Here is a 16,550-nt window from a genome sequence, read left to right on the forward strand (position 1 = left end):
TGCAGTGAAGCCATACCCTGACAGTGGCTATAGTACTGAGCATCAAATTCTTTAAGAATTGGTGCATTTTGCCTACAACTTGAATCTGGAAAAATGAAGGAATGTAAAGCCTTTCATCATTAATGTTGCTGTAGAGGTCGAGCATGAGATGATCTTTTTTGTGATGAAAAATTAAACAAATGCAGATTTGAGACTTGCTTTTGAGTAAATGCAATGAATTGTTGAATAGTTTTAGTGTGACAATCTTTGCTGACTTTTTGATGGCATGCAGGCTAAAAAGACTTCTATCATTTGCAGTCGATCCCTAGAGGAAATATTTGATATAATTAGCATGGATGGTAACAGTTTGGCAAGCTATAGGGCAACATTAACAGTGATTTTTTTATATGCAAATATTTAGCAAGCTGTCAGCCAGACTTATTAATACACGGAATTAGAGCTGGGAATTCTAAAGCACAAGTAATATAGTAGTTCAAGATGCATTTTTTTTGTTGTGTTAGACATGGATGATAGAACAGATTTCTACTGAATTCTTTCACTGCTAAAGTTAGAAGTGAAATTTAGTAGATATTAATGCTTTGGAGGTGCAGTTGTTAAGAAAGGGAAAAAAGGTACTTTGTTTAATAGCCTTGGATCCCTGTAGCAAAGGGAGACCATTACTGCTCTCCTACTTTAAAAACAAAAAACAAAAAAAAAATGGCAGATGTTATATATGATGAGAGATGTGTTGGCTGTGTATTGCAGTTCTTCAGATTCAGGAGCTGCACAGAATCCCATCACTGAAATCTATTTTCTGTTTTCTGACAGCTGTTTTTGCCATTTACTTTAAAAGCAGATGGGGAAAATGCAAAGAAGAGCTGTCATTTTTATTACCATGTATAATCAGCATCTGTGCAAAGCATCAGACTCATTGCACAGCTTACACTTTCTTCTCTGTAGTACAAATTCTTCCGGGGGTTCTTGACAAGCTTCTTACAGACTTCTTGTAAATGAGGAGATGTGGAAATTAAGAGTTTAGATCAATTAAATGCTGAAGCCACTACCTTGACCAAATTTGCTTAATCAAGATGTTATATCTTGATTTTTTTGAAAATAAAATGCATAATTAATTTACTACTTGATATTCAAAATCACATTTTCTTAAGAAATATGATTCATTTTATCTTTACTAAATACTGATTTTGATGTACTGCTGACCCCTTAGCAATCTTGCCTAATGCATTTGAGGGTGTCTGTGCCGTATAAATTTTGTACCTTTCTCTATCAAGCAAGCTTAGCATGTTGTACACCGTCTGCATAATCTAAAATAAAAATATTTCTGTAGAGGACTGGGTCATCTTCATTCCCAGCTTACCCTCTTTCCTGATGCAGAAGTCTTTCGTAGAAATGACTTTTTATAATGGGAAAATAAGGTAGTTTAAAGGTGTCGGTATAAATAAGCATGTTGTCTATCTCTGTAAGTGCGGAAGCAGTAATCAGTAATGGAGTGCTGCAGGCTTATAGTAGCGCGTGGTATCATCCTGGAAAGTGTCAAGTGATTTACATGTCACCGGGCTCTCTGGGGGACGGGAGGGAAGTCCCAGCTGCTCACTGGGGACCCAGTTTGATTCGGTTAGGAACCACAACTGGAAAAGCACCTATTTTTCTCAGAATGGGAGGTGGTTGTACGTTACGGTCTGCAGTCGTGAGTGGGGAAAAGCTGTAGAAAAAGAAAAAAAATATATATACATATATACATATAACGTTTCCTAGATAGGAGAAATTAGGGAATAGTCTTCCAAAAGGTTTCAGAGGTTCCAACCAGTTTGACAGTTTTAGAAGACAGCAAAACACTTACGTATTGATGCGGGACTTCTTTGAAGTGAAATGCTAAAAGCGTTCGTGTGGTGGTGGGCAGAGTACTTCTTATACGATCAGGCAACGAAAGCTTTGATGAAGCATGTACTTAACTGTCTTCCTCCATTATCTTATCTTATTAAATATGCTGCTAAAATTGACTGTGGCTTTTGAAAAAGAAACCACCAAGGCACTGTTTATGATACATAGATGACCATTTATAAAAAAAGAATGACTTCTTGGATGACTTTGAAAGGAGATGTTATGCACAAAACCTAATACAAGTTCCATGGAAAAATACTGATACTATTTTTTTGTTCTTCTCTAATATAATGGCACTTCTGACTGTGTCATTTGTGAGCACTTAATAGCTGTTTTTTTCAGCAATAGAAAACTAGAGTCTATTTTATTCCAAAATTTAAAATGTTTCATTTAATATAAGGAGAGTTTTTAATTACCATGAATTTTATCAGAAGAATGCAGATTTCCTCTAGATATTACTCTATCTTTGCTTTCTGACCCTGGAATATATCTAATTAGATTTTTCATGGAATGGTGGATGCCAATTTGCAATCTGTGAAATATAGCTGGTTCTAGGAAGATAAAGTAGAAGATTAGCGGAAAGCAAGGCCTGCAAACATGAATTTGATTTACCTTCTTGACTGTCAGAATAGAGTATAGAAGACTTTTCTTCTATATTTATATAATCTAATTTCTCCTTTCTTATACTAATCTAATTTTCTAAAATGTGATGTGTTTTAGTGCGTACACTTTGGCGTGAGTTAATAGAGGACCTACTTAGATGATCCTACTATGACAAATCCTTTATCCAAAAGAGCTTGTAAATTTATTCCACCACTACACGCACTGTCTATGGGACTGTAAATTTTTCACTAGAAGGAAATGTTAGGTAAAGTTGATGTGGAGTCCATTTTTACATATCCACCAGTGAAATTGTAGTTCAGTCTTTAGAACTGCCAGAAAATTACCTTTCAGAAATATAGTGTTGGTCCTTTTCATTTTCCTTTTTTTGGGGGGGGGGGGGGTGTCGAACCTGTATTAATTTGTAGACAAATTGGACAAGAGTAAATTAAATTCGCTATTGCACTTTCTCAAGACAAATGTCATACATATATATATATCCTGCTAGTTGCTTTAGCTTACAGAGTTAATGTGTTAATTTGGTTATTTGTTAATTAAAAGAGTAAACTGGAAAATGCTTTTAGTTTAAGTGTCTTATTGTAACGCTAGACCTTGTCCTTCTCAAGTTACGTGCCATAGCACGTCTAGTTAACGGAGATCATTAGACGCTTGAAGGTAGGTGAAGCACTGGAGCCTTCCAGCACGCATCTGAACGTGAGGCTTGTGCAGACTCTTAGGGGACCCCTGCCATTGCAGTGTCTGTCTGTCCCGTATTCTCATACCCGTTTTTCCCCGGTGTATCGCTTTCCAGCATTTCAGATCCTCTGCAACACGGCCTAATCCTTTCCTGTCGCTTCGGCCGGCTCCCGGCAGCCCTTTGCGCGTGCCTTCCGTCTTTCCCCGCGCGAGGGATTCCCGGCTGCTTTTCGAAGCCGCGGCTCTGCCTGGTGGCCGGCGCGGCTCTGCCTGGTGGCCGGCGGCCCGTGGCCGCCGAGGAGCAGGCGGGACGTTCCCGTCGGGGCGCGGCTGCTTTCGTTTCTCAGCTCCTCCTGTTGCTGTTTGGGTAGAAACTTATTATTTGTGACTTTTACCTCTCTTTGACCTCACTAGTTGATTAAAGAACTAACCGCATATATGCATAGTCTTTGTTTTCTGAGGAAACTAACCTAAAAATGGAGTATAGGAGCAGAAAATGTTTGGTTTTGGTCTAAACTGTTGACCCTTAACTTACTAAGCTTTTACCTGTTCGGATGCTTGCCTTCTGCACCTACCCAGGTGTGCTGGAGAAGGGCAGCCTTGTCCCTCGTGGCCTCGCCGCCGCCGCCGGCCTCGGGCAGGACGCGTTCCGGGGCCCGAAAGGCTCGGCCGAGGGGAGCCTGGTTTATAAATATTACCGAATAATACATTTTTATATATTTTATATAGCTTTTGTATATTTAATATGATTAACAGATATTAAATACTATTGTTTAAATAAATTATTAATATTTAATAAATTGTTATTATTAGATATTTATATATTTTTGTATATATTATTATTGTTTATAAAATTGCTGTATATGAATCATAAATGGGGAGTCAATTAACATTAATTCAGATTTGATTTTTTAATGATACTTCCAACTTAGATTGCACAAAAATTGTGTGTACTCTGAAAATAAGTTTTCTTTATATACAAAATGAGATTGGACTTTAATTTGTAACATTACAATCTATATTATTTTATAATCAGTCTGATTTTTTTTAAGGAAAATTGGAATGAAATGGCCTTGTTTTTCAAGATAAAAAGTATACTAAAACAGAAAGCAAAAGTAGACTTTTTTGTTAAAGTTAATCTCGCCTAGTTTATTAAGACTTTAGGTTGCTTTTGGGTTAGTTTTTGTGTTTTTATGCTACTGCTGTTCCTTTGCAGACGGTTAGAACAAAATTCAATCAAGGTCATACCTCCTGGAGCATTCTCACCATATAAAAAGCTTCGAAGAATGTAAGTACACAAAATTTTGCTGTTCAGTTAAAAATATGTGTATACTAAACAGATCAAGGTCCTACAAAGGAACTTCCATCAATGTGTGAGTACTTAAGAAAGTCTGACTACTATAAAATTAACTAATATGGCAACCTGATTATTAAGACACTTAAGTAGCTTTGTTACATTAATCATAATGATTTGTTACCAACTATTGAAATTACTTTATATGTTTCTACATCAAAGCAATGAATGACCATAGCAAACTTTTTAAAAGCTTTAAAATAGGGACATGCCACTGTCGTTTTGCTTTGAGACTCTATGTGCCCATAACAAACAAATAGTTCTTTATAAAGTGTACTTCAGCAATTGAACAAAGTAAATCTTTCAGTCATTTTTTCAAGAATATCCAGTCCATTTTTAACCTTGCGTTTTGTTTCAGTGGTTTAGGTGGTTTATATTTGAATTCTTCAGCTGTCTCACATAAATATTTTAATTTTTCTCTCCCTTCCATGTCTAGTTCTAACTACATACCATCTTAATGTTTGTTATTTTGAAATAGCTTTAATTAATTGAATCAAATTTCATTTTTTTTAGTGACCTGAGCAATAATCAGATCTCTGAGGCAGCTCCAGATGCTTTCCAGGGTTTACGTTCACTCAACTCACTGTAGGTATCCATCTGATATGTGAAAACAGAAGCAAATTTCTCCTATTCTTTTATTATGTTCAAATGATGTTGAATTTTTGGGTCTCCACAGAACATTCATTTAAACTTAATCAATTTTGAAAGCTGTGAAGATAATTTTGGGATGTCAGGATGATAAATTGTATCATAGCTGTATATTAAAAATGTATGTTTTCTTGCAAGTATGTTCATAGCAAATAGTTTGAACAAAATCAAACACTCTTATTCCCCAGTTAGTTGTTCTTAAAAACAGTAACCCACTTATTAATGTCCCTTCGTAAAGCTGTAAACAGAGAGGTGCTGATGCTGCCCTGAGCTCTTTGGGCCACACACCTGCAGGGAAAGTCTGTGATCCGGCTATCTCACAGGACTGCAAGGATCCTGCAAATATCGAGTTGTTGTTGTTAAAATCATTCAGGAATAGGAAATTGTCTTTCTTTTTTACATTCAAAATCACATAGTTTATGCCCCTCGTAATAGCAGCTTTATTTGCTTTATTATTTTCTGTTATAGTGTCCTCTATGGCAATAAAATCACAGAACTTCCGAAGGGCCTCTTTGAAGGACTCTTTTCTCTGCAGTTGCTGTGAGTATTTTTTCATATTTCCTATTTTAGGATAGCTGAGAAAGGGAAACTAGATGAAAGATATATAGCGGGAGAAGAACTGGCAGGAAATCCTGCATGCAGGAGCAGAGTATAATTTTATATATACATGAATATGTTAAAGCCAAAGGAGTCAAGAGTGTTGTAGGCCAGCTTCCCATTTGTTCACAAATTTGATCATATCTCAATTAATATCTCAGCCTAAAATGGATAAAAAGAAACTATTATCTTATAAAGGATTTATAATGATAAAATGTGTAAGATACAACACTCCTTTCCTGTAAACACTAAATAGCATGTATAAAGTGCTGTGGGAACTGTGGCAGAAATATCTGGATGTGTTATACAGAGGAAAAATGTAATGGAAATACTACCTAATTGTATTTTTAAGTTGTACCCGTATAAGAACAGAGTTTCAGTACAATTTCTTTGGTAACTTTTAATTTTTTCTGAGACTATTCTGCATGTAATTCCTTGACTCTGTGAAGTCCATCTGTATTTCTTTTGACAGTTCTGAAATTCCTGTGTGTAATTTTATAAACTATTTCTGTTTAGCTTTCATACTAGGAGTAAAGAGGAATGTTGTGGTGATATGTTTATCAAATATTGTCGAGATTTAGGAGAAAAGGCTGTGCAGCAGTTGTACTGTGTAAAAGAGATTGGTAAAATAGGCATAAAACACTGGTGGTGTTTTTGGAAGAAACTGTCCCAGAATCACTGACTTGTTATTTAAAGACTGGTGAATTCTGTAAATAGCTTCTTCCTACTTGCCTAGAAGCATTCAGTGACCAGATTTTATAGTGAAGTGATCATCAAAACGTCTTTAATTAACAGCTCATTGAAGAAGCTGGCAAAATAGTAAGTTAATACAAGGAAAATGTAAGTTCTAGCACCACCTAGAGGATTGCATTTGATTTATTTTTGTCAGGGACTGGCACAGTAATTGGGGGAGGGGTAGAAGGCTTCCTGTATTCCTTTAGAGAATTTAGTTACAATAGCTTTTTTTTTTTTGTTTAGAAGATATCTTTCAACTTCTGTTGTAAATTCTGTGTAAAAAAAATCCATAGTTTGATCTATTTTGCATAGTCAATATTTTTCAATATCAGAAAAAAGAATTACTTTTACTTCCATGTTGAAAATACGTTTATCAAAGCGTTAGTTTTCAAGTCTACCATTGCATCTGATTGGAATTGGAAAAAAATCGAAGTATTTGGTCAGAAGACTGCAACCAGTTGAATGACAAAATTATTCTCTCTGGTTTTAAAAGCATAAAGGAGTTGGCTTGTTTGTTTTAATTTCAGAAGTTTGGGAGGTACAGGAAAGAAAAGGTTCCCTTTGAAGATGTAAAGGAAAAGAGATCCAAGACACATTTGGATATATTCCATGCCACCAGTTTTTACTACGACTCTGTTAATGCGGCAGCATGCTGATTAGTAACAAATGATTAAAAGTGCCACTGCACATCTCTTCCAGCTAATGAACACAGTGTTCAGTTCCTTTTTTGTTTGTTTGTTTATTTGGCAAAAGGAACTCATTTTCTCTACAGATGCTTGATTTTTAAGCTTGTTTCTTTGCACAGATAAATGCCACACACGTGTTCTACCAACACACACAAGGAATGAGATTTTAGCTGAATAAACCTGTGCATCTCAACTTAAAGGTGTAAATATTTCAAAATTATTTCAGAGCATCTAAATAAGGTACTTCAGTTTACTAAAATGCCTTCAGTCACTGTAAATTAAGATTTGTTACTACATCTCTTGTTCTGGTTACAAATGAGTCCAAAGAATTATCTGTGAAAAATGCAGAATAAAGCTGCAATGACACTGAACGAATTCTTTTAATTTTGTAATTGTCTTCCATTAAACAGATTATTAAATGCCAACAAGATCAATTGCCTGCGAGTTGATGCTTTTCAAGATCTGCACAACTTGAATCTTCTTTCTTTGTATGATAACAAGCTTCAGACCATTGCAAAAGGCACCTTCTCCCCCCTACGTGCCATTCAGACTTTGTATGTATGCTCTTGTTTGTGGTTTTATTTAGTATAACTTCATGTGCTATAATGCATCAGGAGCTGCGGAGACCAAAGGCAAATAATGTGTGAAATTATCATTTTTTCTTCGTTGAAAGGCATTTGGCTCAGAACCCATTTATCTGTGACTGCCATCTGAAGTGGCTGGCGGATTATCTCCATACAAACCCCATAGAGACCAGCGGTGCCCGTTGCACCAGCCCCCGCCGTCTGGCAAACAAAAGGATCGGCCAGATCAAAAGCAAGAAATTCCGCTGCTCAGGTAATTTTCTTAGTTCAGCTGGTATTTTTCTTTTATTGGCAAAAGCAGTGGTTGTAGAAGTCCTAATGAAGGCAGCTGGCTCTCTACGGAGTTCTTAAATGTTGCACAATCTTTTTTAGTCCTTCTGCTGGAGCGGGGGAATCATGGCAGTCATAGACTATTGGATCACGGAACATTGCTATAGTTAACGCATTTGGCACTATTTCTGAGTAGCATTAAATCTAACAAAAGAAATGTAATATATAATACCTCAGAATGAAATGCTAACGTTATTTGCTACAAGTATCACCAACATAAATCATTTTGTAAAATTTCCACAAGGCTCTGCAGTACGTGAAAGATCTAAAAATCTCCAGCTAAATATGGAAACACGACATACTCATTTTATACAGGGAGCTTACCTCATACTGAAATTTACTGTTTGCTTTTTCTAATCTTATTCCATTTCCTACTTACATTTCTCTAAATCCTAACTTTTGTCATATGGTATCCAGCTGTTCCAGGTGCATTTCACATTCTACAATTTATTCAGTCTCAAGTGCGAATACCAGATGAGAACTGTTTGTTATCCATGTCCCGGATACATTTATGACTATTCACACTTTGTTGTTTATCAGCTCTTGTTGTGAATACACATTTTTTCACTTAATTATCTGTAGTTAATTGTAGTCCATACTTAATCTAATAAAACTCATTCTTTGCTTGCTGACATTCAGGTGCATCTTCTATTTTTTTTCTCTTTATTTAGCTAAAGAACAGTATTTCATTCCAGGTAGGTTTGGCTCTGCAGTAAGATTGACTCACTGCAGATACTCTCTCCCTTTCCCCCAAAAAGCAAAGTTTGTTATAGCTTTTAGGAAACTGATGCATGTATATTAACAACAGTGAATACCTGTAGCTAGACATAATTTCCTTTGTAGATCACTAGTAGTTCTGTTTTCTAAATATAAGAGCTTAGCATGCAGCTCCATTTACTTTTCTGTCTCTAAAATTTGCACACAACCTACCAAAATGATACTTAAATTATTTAGAAGATTGCACCTGCTAGTTCCTATTTCAATTGACACTTCTGCTTACCTTGTACCTTGCCTTTGTGCCACTACTGTTTTTAAAATGTAGCTCCTAAGCTGCTTTTAAACACAGGAAGCCATACCACTTTCAAAGAGCTAGTACAACTTAAAAAAAGAAAAAAAAAAACTTTACAGATGAACATTTTCTTGCCTTTTGTGTCCTACACCAACTCCTGAATGTCTGCAACTGCTGCTTGCTCACCCTCCTTGTGTCTGTGAAACTACAACGAGGCGCACAATGGGAAAAGAAAGCTGATATTCTTCATTAAAGGCATTCTGTGGGCAGATTCATACAGTGAATCAGGAATGTATCCCATTAAAGAAAAGATGATTTAAGAGTTGGGGTGAAACAGCAATTTACACACCAGTTTAAGCTATGATGAGTCTGATGTTTTCCAAAAGAATTACTGATGTTGGCCCTAGCTCTTTGAAATATGTTTCTTTACTTATTTTACCTTGCTTGTCAGCTGTGTGCACTGATTTCTTAATAGAAAAATATATGAAGGAACATTATGTTCCTAACAGATTATAAATAATTAATTGGCAAAATAAACAAGGGCATAATGAATCTATTGAAGATTTGCAGTATGCAATCTGCAAGCAAGTTTTTCTATCATAGTTTAATGTCTAGAAAAATAACTGCAGTATTTGATTATGACACCAGTGCACTTGTTCTTTCAAGTACTACAGGTATATTGTCATTCTGCAGTGTTTGAAGTACTGATTTATTGATTGGTCTTAGTCTTTGTCTTTTAACCTGGTATGTTTAACAGCTCTTCTCCTAATGCTATGTGATGTGTCACTTAAATTTGCAGCAATCATGTGAAGTTTTCCATTCCCTCGTACTAATATGTTGGTTTGAATATGAAGAGAAGACAAAATGAAATACAAAATGAGGCAATAATTTGCCAGCATTGGCAGCCGCAGAACTGTGGGGTTTTTTAAAGCAGCATAAAGCAGAGGGGGATTCAATTTCTCAAACCTGTAGTGCCACTCAATTCCGTAATGAGTAGAACAGCTGTATTCCTGCCACAGAGTGACTTCTACTCAACCTTGCCAGCACAACTTTTGTCTCTGAGCTAGAAGTGTTTTCTTGCCAGCAAATGTCTTCACAGCCTGTTTATAATATGGCCACACATGCAGTTTAGGTTTGTTTACTTACCCTTTAAAAATGATATTCCTGCAAAAAGAAGAAAAAGAATTAAATTTCTTAAAATGTGTTGCACACTGTACATTTTGAAATACAGCTTTTGTGCTTTCTCTTTCTATCAGGTAGCAAGGAGATACTGCACTAAATTTAGTTGTTAAAGATCTTTCCCCTGAATATTTCAGTTGTTTACTCTGAACTAGTAACAGCGATTTGTTCTGGACATAAGAGGGAAGTAATGTATTTGTGGCCTGGCTCATGGGTATTAAGAAGTGCTAAAATACTTCTTTATGCTTAAATGAATACTTCTAAAATGTTAGCCTTTCTTTAAAAAGAACATTTGTTTGAAATCTGTCACTCGGAGATCTTGATTACAGACACTAGGAAATCTTAACAGAATTTCCATATAGTCATTTGGAAGACTAAAGGTTATGCAAGTATGCAAATCATGAATTTGAAAAAAAAATATTGCTTCTCTGCAAGCTCATAAAAATATTCCAAGCGTAAACACTTATATCGTGTAGGTTACTTAGACTTTTACAGAAGCTAGATAATATACAAGGACTGAGATTTTTTTTCTTCCCTTTCTTTAAGTATCTATTTCTTTGGTTTATTCATTATTTTAAGTGGCATAGCATGTATATACATTAAAAGGAGCATAATAGTTTTTTAAAGAATATATTTAAAATAATAAATAATGATGCATGGCAAGTGTTAGCATCCTATATGAAATTTTTAATTAACCCCAATAATTTCTACGTTTTTAATGCCACTTAAAATGAATTGTTCTTTCTCTCTGCTAAAGATGGTGCCCCTCAGCAGCATCTTCTAGTCACTGTAAAGTTGAGTAGAGAACACAGGAGTTTAGTTCATGTTTTTGTCTTAATTGGGATTACTCTGTCTTTCTTTCCTTCTTGGCTATCTTTACTTTTGCAGGAGTTCACCATTTTGGCTGTAAGTAAAGTTCAGTGTCTGAGCTAAATCACAGTGTACTTCCCAGCCCTGATGCACCTTCTACTAGTCTCAGTCTTTTCACCTTTGTCCGAGAAGAACCTGCAGGTCCTTTTGGCTTCTATTTGTTTTCTTTGTCATCCACCCTCAGTTCCTTACTGGATGTTTTCACCTGATATGTTTAGGACGTTTTCTTTGACTCTGGGAAATGGTGGAGGAAAATTTCAATGTGGTTCTTTTGTTGTTGTTGTACATTTTAGTTGATCTGTGACAGTAATACTGTTATTGTGGCACTGGACATTCAGTAATAAGAATGCCATGTCATGTAAGCAAGTATTAAACTTCAAATGCTTCTGTAACTTCTTCCTACTCCTTCCTCTTTTCCCTTGCTCTTATCCTTGGCCTAGTGGATGCAGTTGTGATAATTTAGCGAGATTTTCTGTTGTGCTTGATCTAACCATGTGGTTGTGAGGTATGAGTAAAACATGGTTCTGTCAAGCACCATGGAACGTCACGCAGCTTTCTACAGCATGGCAAGCTGCTGAGGCTTAAGTCAGGATCACACATTTTTTAAATTAAAGCTGAAAATAGGGCTTTCAATCTTACGTGTTTGAGATGATGTGGAGGGTCGGGACTATAAAAACAATCACAGAGGTTAATGAAGTCCGGTCGACAATACAAATTTGTAACGAGAGAAAGAGAAAAGGTGGCATTCAGGATCTATTTATTCGTGACACAGAGAAATAAAATAAATTCTAAAAGAATCAGTGGCATTTGTGTGATTAGCTATAAACAAGGCTAGATTGGCTGACAACAAAATCAGCAGAAAGTACAGCTGTGAAAAGCTCAAGTTAATGTTATCCTGTTACGTGAAGTTGGTCACAGTTTCTTTTTCCAGCATATCTTAAGCCCCTATATTTAACCCTCTCTTGAAGCCCTTGTGTCTGTTCAGTATCACAGAGTTTATCATATGTTTCCCAAGTTGCCCACCCATTATCTGAATTGCAGACATCTTTTCAACCTTTTCCCAAGAAAAAAAATCTTTTACTTTATTGACTCAGTATCGGTATTTTGACTTGACTCTTCTGCAGGCACTGAAGATTACCGGTCCAAATTAAGTGGAGACTGCTTTGCAGATTTGGCTTGCCCTGAAAAATGTCGCTGTGAAGGGACCACGGTGGACTGCTCTAATCAGAAACTCAACAAAATCCCTGATCACATTCCCCAGTACACAGCAGAATTGTAAGTTGATCCCATAAGAAAGCATTATTTGTTTGTGAAAAACTAACTAAAATTTTTTAATAAAAACAGGCTTTATTGTTTGAACCACAAAAAACAAAAATAGCCTCATCATTCCGTGTTGTTCTTCAAAGAAGTAGGTACCTTTCAGTAGTATGTAGCATTAAAAAATTATGCTAAATAAATGAGGTAACCATTGCACGTTACTAGTTCTCCATAACATAACTACCCACTGGGAATTTTTTGAAAGATAGTGTGGTTTATTTTACTTTTTTATTTTGACAAAAAGAGCAAATAAGCCACCCCATCAGTAACCCAGGCTCTGTCTTAAAATGTGCTACCTACGTATTAAACAAAACAGAATTGATTCTTATCATGCAAAGCTCACATTATACATGTCAAGCAGGAAACCAGAGGAAGATAAAGCAGACAAACAAGAAAGAGTTGGGTTAAGAAGATGAGATAATGATACTGAGCGATAAGTGAACAGACATGAGCAGAAAGAAGCCACAGATTGTTGCTTGCTTAATAAATGCCATATGGGAACGATTTGTAGGCATCACAAGTGAAGTAGTCGTCAAGGAGGGATTGAAAGGAAGATAAAATTAGGACAGCTTTACAAGTCTTTCCCATGTAGAAGAAACAATGTGGAAGGGAGTACAGAGATGCTTGAAGGATTAGCAGACAGGCAGGAGATGAAAGTGGTCATCATTGGCAGAACAAAGGCAAGAGGAAATAGCTGTTTTTCTTAGTAGATTTAGCGTATAGAGCAAGGCAGAATGCTGAGGAGCAAAAGTGAGGGACTGTGATTTATTCAGTAAAGCAGGGACAGACAGTAAGAAATACAGAGACAGAAGTACTGTGGTCAAAGCTCTGACCCACAGGGGTGAGATGAACAACAGTATGGCAAATGCTCTTAAAAGACAACCTGGCATAACAGCAACAGAGCTGTGAAGGTATGAAATAATTAGACTATGGTTAAGGATCTTGAATGTCTGGACAGAAAAGGAATTTGACACAGAAATACTGTGTAAATAGAGATGGAGATTTCTGTCTGTCGCTGGACTCAATGTTCTCATTACAAACCTGAGTGGCAATTCTGGTGGTGCCTGGAATGACGAGGAATTCAGGAGAGGAAGTGCCATATGTGGGAAGAGCAAAGCTCAGCTTTTGGCCATGTTTAAGTTGCTGATTTACCATTCCTGAAGTGGTACCAGAGGAAAAAAGATTGATACACAGTCGTGAGTAGAGGGAGATAGATTTCAGTGGAGAAATATTTATGTATGTTTTTTTCATGTAGTATTTCCTAGAAGTACAAGATGAAGAACCTTTTGATGAAAAACTAAAAGAGAGGGAAGAGGAAGGAGAGAATTTTAGCCCTTAGGAGTATCCACAAGAAAGCAAAAAGTATCACTCAAATGTACATAAAGCTGTGCTATAATATTTTGAGAGAAAATTACTTCAATTCAAGAAAGAAACTTGATGGAATGAATAGTAGGTTAAAATGTAGGAGGAGAACATGGAGTAATGGTTGTAAAATCATAATTCATGAACCAAGAGATGAGGAATAGAGTTGCTGAAATGCATTTTATTGGCTTCGCAGGATCCATGTTTAATTCTGCCTGCTCTAAAGAAATACAAGGTTTTTCTCCACAAAGGCTTTTTGGCTATGAACTAGCTGGGGAGTTCCTGTTGCCAGAGGATGTCACACAGGAAAAATAAATGTTGTTAAGTGTATGGCCTAGCAGTGTGGCCTCATTTAGTTTAGTTAGCTAATGTTTTTTCTTTCAGGAAAATACTTTTATTTAGGTCTGATAACGAGAGGACTATGTTAGGCTTTTTATTTTTCTTTTACTCATCATATTTGAGTTAGAAATACTTGTTTAGAGGTAAACGGCATTAATGCTTCCTTAACAGTGAATAGGAAGACACTCTCAGAGACTCTCAGAGAAATGGCTATGTTATTCTCTACATGGTATAATTTGGAGCTGAGACTCATCTTGGAATCAAAGCTCAAAAGTGAAGAAAAATGTCATTTTCTTTAGATTTCTCAGTAGATTTTTTTTTGTCAAATAGTTTGTCTGGAGATCTCTGATATGTTTAAGACCTAGGATATGGAAGAAGAAGGGAGGGCAGAGAAAGAACCTGAATTCTTTTCATCCCTTAGCCCAGAAGATTTTGTAGAAGAATCTTGTAATCTTTGAGAGGGTTTATACCATGAATCCACTGGGGCTTGGCTTCCTCTCAATTGAGGAATGTAAGGGGGAAAAATAAATGTTTTCTTAGCTTAATAGAACAAAATAATGTAGCTTCATAGGCAATATCTAGTATATGGCAAGCAATATGCAATTTAGTAGAATTAAGATGGGGAACGACTAATCTTCAGGTCAAGAAAGTATACAATGCTACTTTTAAATCTGCTTTTGAAATATCTTCTTTAAAGAATTTATCACTGTACTGATAGGATCTGGCAACTTTGCTATTTTAACTTACTAACAAACAGCAGGTAACAACAGAACATTTTTTGCAAGGAGCTCGAAGAAGGGAATTTTTAACAAGAATTTCTCCCGCTTACTTATTTGGCTATATGACCTTGTGTTGTTCTAATCATTCCTCTCTTGGCACTTGCTCCCAAAGTCCTCCAGAAAAACAGTCAAATCTGCCAAACCTGCTGTTGAATTATTTGAAATAAAGTACAAGTCTGTAAAAGCTTTCCAGAAATAAAATGTTTTGCAGATAGCCTACCAGTATATGATGAAATCAGTGAAATACTTGACAAATCACTCAAATCAGAGTCTTCAGGAGAAATTCCAAATAAAAACAATTTAATTTCTATATATAGTCAGTTTTTTGTAATGCTTATTCAATATTAAAATAACGGATCCTAGCAAGATGGTCATCAAAAGAATGAAGTACCACAGGATATTACTGCAGTACATAGCCTTTCAGGAACACTCAGCTATTGTATCAAAATGTGCAAATAACTTAGCTGTTGTGTTAACAAAACAAGAAAAAGCACCAAACAGAGAAACTGAAAAGTGGAACATTTGGACATCATCATCAAATGCTGCTTTGTTTCCTTTTCTGCTTTGATAATGGCATGCCAATATTCTATTTTGAATAAACCAGATATAAGTATTTTTGAGTTTCTTTTCATGATCCAGTGATTCATTGACAGGTAGCAACTGTCCCTATTACCTTTACCAGTGATACTAAGATCCAGAAGGAAAAATACTACTGCATATGGTAATTTTCCAGTTATCTGTAATAATTTTGATTCTTGTGTATGTGGTATCACATGCCATGATGCTAGAATGAAAACTTCTTGCATAAATATATAACAACTGTTTAGTTCCAACCATAGGAACGCCATGTGGTCTTGAGGCCATTTTTCTGTGACCTCAAACCTGTGGTGTGTAATCCTTGCATCGCTTCCTTTGCAAATCTCACCCCTGTGATGATACCTGCCTTGTGGCCTTACCATACGCGCACACTTTGAGGGATGTGATTTGTGTTACAGTGCTAACAACGACATTTCAAACCGTGCTTCTGTTTTTTCACAGGGAGTGTGCGGTAACTTACCAAGTACCAAAAACCTTCAAATCACACGGGCAGTTCCTGAAATTGTTCCGTAATGTCAATACTATACTAAATTAAATACAGTCAAAATCTAAATTCTACATACTACATTTGATTGGACTAATTAACAGCACGAATATAAGATGAGGAATATCTGGGCAGTAGTTCAACAGAAAAAGCTGCTGAATTATTAGAATCAATATGTATTTTCACAAACAAGTCATTCTACCTGATGATACAGTACAGTATTCAAAAATGCCAGTGTTTGGATAATGTTTGCCATTTCCATTCTTCAAGTACAGAAAAAAGGCTATTTACAAGGATGATGCAACTTTCTTAATAGATATCATCAAAAAAATGCATTTGCTGTGATCTCACTAAAAATCACGCTGTATCAACCAGCTGATTTGCAGAGGTTGTAACATTTTTTGAAATTCATTTCCTGTGTAGTTTAGGAACTGTGTACTTCCTACAAATGTTCCATGTATATCCAAAGGCTCTTCCTGTCTTCCCTCAGTTTGGTTCTTTGCTGA

General features: G+C 36.1%; 1 protein-coding gene across 1 annotated transcript in view; it reads left to right on the plus strand.

Annotated features, from left to right (window-relative positions):
* Positions 1–16,550, plus strand: part of SLIT2 (slit guidance ligand 2) — a 250,364-nt gene that overhangs the window by 178,484 nt on the left and 55,330 nt on the right. The window contains exons 10-15 of the mRNA XM_062575387.1: positions 4,391–4,462; positions 5,042–5,113; positions 5,645–5,716; positions 7,605–7,748; positions 7,868–8,031; positions 12,291–12,441. Of these exons, the coding sequence (XP_062431371.1) occupies positions 4,391–4,462; positions 5,042–5,113; positions 5,645–5,716; positions 7,605–7,748; positions 7,868–8,031; positions 12,291–12,441 (675 nt within the window). The remainder of the gene's footprint in view (positions 1–4,390; positions 4,463–5,041; positions 5,114–5,644; positions 5,717–7,604; positions 7,749–7,867; positions 8,032–12,290; positions 12,442–16,550) is intronic.

The sequence above is a fragment of the Rhea pennata genome, chromosome 4, assembly GCF_028389875.1.
Source record: "Rhea pennata isolate bPtePen1 chromosome 4, bPtePen1.pri, whole genome shotgun sequence".
NCBI classification, from domain to species: domain Eukaryota; kingdom Metazoa; phylum Chordata; class Aves; order Rheiformes; family Rheidae; genus Rhea; species Rhea pennata.